Below are 6,790 nucleotides of genomic sequence, written 5' to 3' on the forward strand. Positions count from 1 at the left end.
CAAGCAGAAGAGACACCACACAGCGCTTACTGCTCCTACTGCTGCTGCTGCTGCTGCAACAAGTTGGCGTCGTGCCTGCATGGCGCTGCAGCAAGATTCCTTTATGGTCGGTATCTGCTGCTGCTGCTGCTGCAGGAGCAGCAGCAGCCGGTGAATTAGCAGCAGCAGCAGCATCAGCAAGGAAGCAGAAGAAGGCCCTTAAATGCAGCAGCAGCAAAGTGTGCAGCAACGCAGCAGGGACAGCGCCTTTAAAAAAGATCTGCTGCTGGCTAGTCGGCAGCAGTAGCAGCAGCAGCTGCGTCTCTGCTGCCAGCAACTCAACAACAAGCCGCGCTTCACTTCCAGCAGCAGCACAGCAGCACGAATAGCTGCTTCTGTTGCTGCTGTTGTTGCTGCTACTGTTGCTGCTGCTGCTGCTGCCGTGGGTTTGATTCGAATCATCAGCTCCAGCAGCAAGGAGTGCAGCAGCAGCACCAGCAGCAGGTGTTGCTGCAGCAGGGCTCCCGCCAGGGACTCCACCAGAAGAATCTGTTGCTGCTGTTGTTGTTGATGTTGCTGCTGTTGTTGCTGCTGCAGATCCCTGTCTCCCATCTGCTGCAGCTGCTGCTGCTGCTCTTGCAGCAGCAGCAGCAGCTGTATTGAAGCCGAAGTGCATCTCCAGCAGCAACGAGAGGAAGGGGCTGCTGCTGTCTCCAGTAAAGAAAGACAAAGCCCAGCAGAGACACCGCACCCTCACCGCATGCAACCTGCAGCAGCAGCAACAAGAGCAGCAGCAGCAGCAGCAGCAGCAGCAGCAGCGGCATTTTCTCCCCCATTAAAAAGCACTCAGCAGGAAGGGGGAAGGAGAGGTTGCTGCAGCAGCAGCAGCAGCAGCAAAGAAGCAGACGCAACAAGCTAGCTCACGACCGCAGCAAACACTGCAGCAGCGACGACGACAGCCGCAGCAGCAGCAACAGCAACAGCAGCTGCAGCAGCAGCAAATGCTGCAGTTGCTGCTGCACTCACTCTGTCTCGCATTGTCTTCGCCTCCAAAATTCAGGGGTTTTGCTCTGCTGCCAGCTAAGCCATTGGTCTCTGTCTTGTTTGCTGCTGCTGCTGCTACTTGTGATGCTGTTGCTGCTGCTGCTGCTACTTGTGATGCTGTTGCTGCTGCTGCTTCGGCTTGTGCTCCTGCTGCAGGTGCTGCTGTTTCTGCTGTTGCTGTTGCTGCTCCCACCGCAGCTGCTGCGGCTGTCGTTGGTGCTGCTGCACCCATTGCTGCTGGTGCCGTCCGAGCGGCTGCTGCTGCTGCATTTCCTGCTGCTGCTTCTGCTGCTGCTGCTACTGCTGCAGCTTATGCTGCTGGATTCATCTCGCAGCAGCTGCAGGCGGCGCAGCAGCGAAGAAACCAGCAGCACCCAACGGTGTCTCAGAGAGACCACAAAGTCTGCTGCTGCTGCTGCTGTTAGGCTGCTGCTGCTGCTGCTGCTGCTGCTGCGGTGCATACGACCGCATGCAGCAGCAAACGCGGCAGCTGCAGCAGCAACGTCTCGCCTGACTTTTGAGTCCTGAAGAAGAAGGCAGCCACCATAGAACATGCAGCAGCTAAAGCATGCACTTCCAGCAGCAGTAGCAGCAGCAGAAGCAGCAGGGTATGCCGCAGCAGCCACTGCTGCTGCTGCTGCTGTTGTTGCTGAGTTGCTGCTGCGCTGAGGAGCATCCAGGGCCTCTTCCACGATGCAATTCGTGGTGCTGCTAGGCAAGGAGAGCTGCTGCTGCTGCTGCTGCTGCTGTTGCTGTTGCTGTTGCTGCGAGTGTCTGGAGTGTAGCTGCTGCAGCCCGAGCGAGCGCAGCAGCAGCAGAGCAGCGCGGGGCCCTACTGCTGCATGCAGCAGCAAGGCGGAGATAAACTCTGCTGCAGCAGCAAGCAAGCAGCACGCTGCATGCAGTGAAGCAGCAGCAGCAGCAGAACAGCAGCAACTCGTTTGAGTGCTGCTGAGGGACTCCACACCGTGCATCACTGCTGGCTTAATATACCGCTGCAGCAAAACAACTGCACGACCTGCTTCTGCTGCTGCTGCTGCTGCTTGCTGCGGAAGCAACTGCAGGCTGCACGTTGCTGCACTCAACTCGGCACAGAGATGATAGCGAGCAGCAGCAACCCGCAGCAGCAAAAATCTGCTGCTGCAGCTGCTGCTGCTGATGCTGCACTCGGCGTCTGCTGCTGCTGCTGCTGCATATTGGTGCTGCAGCTGTTCAGCAGCAACACTAATCCTGCTGTAGGAAACTGACATAAGGGAGCAGTAAGGCCCTTCTAAATCGACGGATTTGCTGCTGCTGCTGCTGCTGTTGCTGCTGCTGCAGCTGATGTTGCTGCTGCTGGTCTGGCTGCTGGGCTGGAGCTTCAGCAGCAGCAGCTGATGCTGCTGCAGCTGCTGCTGCTGCCTCTTTTGCTGCTGCTGCCGCCCCCTCAACTCCTCCCAGAGCCGCAGCAGCCCCCACGCAGACTGCAGCAGCGGCGAGCAGCAGCAGCAGGAGATTTTGTGGAGCTGCGCAGGTCCATTTGCTGCTGCTCCTGCTGCTGTTGCTGCTGTCGTCGATCCTGCTGCTGCTGCTGCTGGTAAACCTAATGAGAGGGGCGCAGGACAATGACAGCTGCCTATACACCCGGAGGAACGGCGGTCTTCCTGCAGCTGCTGTTGCAGCACGACTGATGCAGTTGCTGCTGCTTCTGCTGCTGCTGCTGCTGCCGTTGCAGTTCCCCCCCACTGCAACTGCTGCTGCTGCTGCAGCACAGCGGAAATTGAGTCAACAGCCGTACGTAAGTGCTGCCAGAGCCCAAACCCCAGCAGCTGCAACTGTTGCTGCTGCTGCTGCTGCTGTTTTCCTTGCTGATGCTGCTGCAGTTGTGTCTGTTGCTGCTGCCGCTGCTGCTTCTGTTGCTGCTGCCGCTGCAGCTGCTGATGGAGCGTGCTGGTGGCAGCCTCGGAGAGCAGCAGCTCAGACGGAGACAAGAAAGGCGAGCAGCAGCCACTGCTGCTGCTGCTGCTGCTGCTGCTGCCTGCTGCAGCAACGATGCAGCGGTGGAGTTCTGCAGCAGGAACAGCCTTCCATAGCAGATATTGCTGCTGCTGCTGTTGGTGCTGCTTCTGCTGCAGCTGCTGCACCTGTTGCTGCAGCTGCTGCAGGTCCTCCTCGGTGGGGCAGCAGCTGTACGATGCTACCCTTTCAACTTGCTGCAGCAGCCGCTGCTGCTGCTGCTGCAGCAGCTGCTGCTGCTGCTCTAGGCTGCTGCAAGACAGCAGCAAAAGAGCATGCAGAACAGAGAGCAAACAGCCCCGCACATACAGCAGGGAAACCTCTGCTGCTGTTGTCTCTGCTGCAGTGCTCCTGCTGCTACTGCTGCTGCTGCTGCAGCCACTACTACTACTACTAGTGCTGCTGCTGCTGCACGCAGCAGCAGTTTCCCGCATTAAGAACTCCGCAATAGAGCCAGCACAGCTCAAATGCTGCTGCTGCTGCTGTTGCTGCTGCTTCTGCTGCTGCTGCTGCAACGGATGCGCGCTGTCGCAAGCGCAGGTGCACGTGGATGCAGCAGCAGCAGCAGCTGCTGCTGCTGCTTTTTGCTGCTGCTCCTGCTGAAGCCGAAGCTGCTGCAGACAACAGCACAGCAGCTGTCCCAGGCGCGTGACTGCTGCACCATCGCGCAGCAGCAGCAGCAACCAGGTACTGCTTGTTGCACTCAATAGCAGCAGCAAACTAGCTGCTGTTGCAGCTACTTCTGCAGCTGGTGCTGCTGCTACGCCCGTTGGTGTTGCGGCTCCTACTGCTCCTGTTGCCGTTGCTGCTGCTCCTGCTGCAGCTGCTGCTGCTGCTACAAGCCCCTCTATAGGAGGCAGCAGCAGCTGCAGCAGGGGCTGCAGCAGCTGGAAGCCGCAGAGATCTATGAGGTTTCTAAAGAGCAGCCCACACAGCAGCAAACAGCTGCTGCTGCTGCTACTGTTGTTGTTGTTGTTAGAACATGTGCTGCAGCAGAGGAGACTCCCTAAGTGCAGCGGGTGCTGCTGCTGCTGGTGAACCGCTCCTGCTAGTTGTGCTGCTGCTGCTGCTGCTGTGCCTTCTGCTGCAGCTACTGAGGGGTGCTGCTGCTGCAAACTTCTTAGACAAGCACGAAACGCTGCAGCAGCAAGGCTAGAGGCTGCATGCAGGACTGCTCTGTCCTGAGCAAACTGCTGCTGCTGCTGCTGCTGCTGCTGCAGCTGCCGCAGCGCAGCGGCTGCTGCCCCTAAGACCCCGGGTATCTCTGATACGCTAGCAGCGCTCTGTAGATTTGCTGCAGCTTCATAGAGGAAGCAGCTGTAGCTGCCTTGCTGCTGCTGCTCATGTTGTGGTGCCGGTGCCGGTTGCTGCTGTTGCTGCTGCCGTTGCTGCTGCTGCTGCTGCTGCTGAGTCATTTTGTCCTGCAGCGCTGTGGCAGCTGCAGCACTCGAGCGTAGCTGCGTGAAATCAGCATCTGCTACTGCTGCTGCCGTTGCTATTGCTGCTGCTGCTGCTGCTGTTCCTATTGCTGCTGCTGCTGCTGTTGCTGCAGTTGCTGCTGCTGCTGCTGCTGCTGCGCCCCCCAGCGGATACGCGGGGCGTTGTGTGTGTGTACACCGCAGCCGCTGCCTCAGCAGCAGCAGCAGCAGCAGAAGCAATGAAAAACTGCAGCTAGCGCATTAAGTTGAGTGTTTTTCACCCCAACTCACTCTGCTGCTGCTGCTGCTGCCGCTGCTGCTGCTGCTGCTGCGGAGGCGTACCATTTCTGCTGCTGCTGCAGTAAATAACACCTAAAGAATTATTTATTTGAGTTAGACACAGCGTTGTTGCTGCTCTGGTGCTGCTGTATTGCTGTCTTACCTGCAGCAGCAGCAGCAGCGGCAGCAGCAGCAGCAAATGACCTACAGGGGCCCCCCGGGAGGCCTCTGTCGATTTGCTGCTGCAGCAGCAGCAGTAGCAGCAACAGCGGAACTACTAATGAATCAGTAGTATAAAGTAATTCCTAATAAGTTGTTTTTTAAGTAGCAGCCAGCAATCAATTCCTTTGTTATAATAAATAGCAGCAGCAGCAGCAGCAGCAGCAGCAGCAGACCACCAGCAACAACAGCACGAGGGTTGTTGCTGCAGCAGCAGCAACAACCCTCGTGCTGTTGTTCATTGCAGCTGCAGCAGTTTTTGTTTGGAGACTCAACTTGCTGCTTGTTGCTGCTGCTGCAGCAGCAGCAATTTATTGTCTGCTGCTGCTGTTGCTGCTGCCTATCGCTGCTGTTGTTGCTGTTGCTGTTGTTGCTGCTGCTGCTGCTGCTGCGAACAGAAGCAGAAGACGCGATCCTACTGTTTGTATACCCCCTTAAATAGACAGCAGCAACAGAAGCGCTGCGCAGCAAAGGAAGCAGCAGCTGCTGCAGCAGATAATAGACAACTGCAGCAATACCGAGAGCAGGCTGCAGCAGCAGCAGCAGCAGCAGCAGTCGTCGCTCCCCCTCCTTGCTGCTGCTGTTGCCGCTGCTGCCTAGACTGCCACTGGCTGTGATGCATTTGCTGCTGTCGTTGTTGCTGCACTTGCTGCTGCTGCTGTTGCTGCAATTGCTGCTGCTGCTGCTTCTGCATTTGCTGCTTCGCTTTCACTCTCTCTCTCGTTGTTTTTGTGTAATACCCAACTCGTCCTTCAGTATTTTTATTTATTTAATTTATATTTATTTATATTTGCTGCTCATTTATTTATTTATTTATTTATTTATTTATTTATTTATTTGTTCGTTGGTTTACATTCATATCATGCCTTGCACACCGTCCCCCGGCGCAGCAGCAGCAACAGCTGTAGCTGCAGCAGCAGCAGCAACAACAACAACATCAGCAATAGAGGCAGCATCAGCAACAGCACCAACAGCAGCACTAGCAGCAGCAGCACTAGCAGCAACAACAGCAGTAGAGGAATCTGCGTGTGTAATGAAGTGTGCATACACCCCGATTCAAAACAAAAGTCTCTGCTGCTGCTGCTGCAGCAACAGTAATGCAGCATTGCTGCAGCAACGCTGCACAGTTTATGCTTCCTTAGCCTTCCCCTGCTGCCGCTGCTGCGGATCTTGCTGCTGCTGATGCTGTTGCTGCAGCTCCTGCTGGCGATGCTGGTGCTTCTGCTTCTTAGCAGCAGCAGCAGCAATTCGAGTGCGTAGAGCACCTGAGGCAAGGGAGAAGAGCTGCTGCAGCAGCAGCAGATTCAGCAACAGCAGCAGCAGCAGCAACGGCAGCACCCAGAACAGCAGCAACCACAAATCTGCTGCTGCACCGTAGGGACGGCTAGCCCAGCCCTTCTGCAGCAGCAGCTTCTGGTGTATATGCAGCTGCTGCTGCAGCTGCTGAGTGCTGCAGAGACAGCCCGCGAGCAGCAGCAGCAGCAGCAACTCATACCTCAGCTTCTTGCTGCGCACCGCCAGCACCAGCAGCAGCAGCAGCAGCAGCAAAACCAGCAGCAACACAACAACTATAGGATCGGAGTACCTTGTCCCCAGCAATGCTGCCTTAAAGTAAGGCCATAATGATGCATGCGCCCCCTGCTGCAGCTGCTGCTGCTGCTGCTGCTGCAGCTGCTGCTGCTGCTGCAGCAGCTGCTGCTCATCGTAAGGGCCCAGGATTGAAGAGAGTAAAGAACTACCACCCGAAAATGCCTCCACAATATCTTGCATTATATATATACATATATATAACACTGCTGCTGCTGCTGCTGCTGCTGCTGCTGCTGCTGCTACTGCGGCAGCTAGTGGGGAAGCCG

The 6,790-nt window shown here is 56.6% G+C and overlaps 1 protein-coding gene across 1 annotated transcript; it reads right to left on the reverse strand.

The window, feature by feature from the left end:
- Positions 1–1,001: 1,001 nt before the first annotated feature.
- On the reverse strand, positions 1,002–4,433 carry EAH_00009770 (hypothetical protein; the record flags this gene model as incomplete). The annotated part of the gene is made up of 1 exon (XM_013395279.1): positions 1,002–4,433. The coding sequence occupies one exon, from the start codon at positions 4,431–4,433 to the stop codon at positions 1,002–1,004; it is 3,432 nt and encodes a 1,143-aa protein (XP_013250733.1).
- Between the last annotated feature and the right edge of the window lie 2,357 nt (positions 4,434–6,790).

Source organism: Eimeria acervulina, genomic scaffold (genome assembly GCF_000499425.1).
Source record: "Eimeria acervulina Houghton genomic scaffold, Eah_scaff49, whole genome shotgun sequence".
Taxonomy (NCBI): Eukaryota; Apicomplexa; class Conoidasida; order Eucoccidiorida; family Eimeriidae; genus Eimeria; species Eimeria acervulina.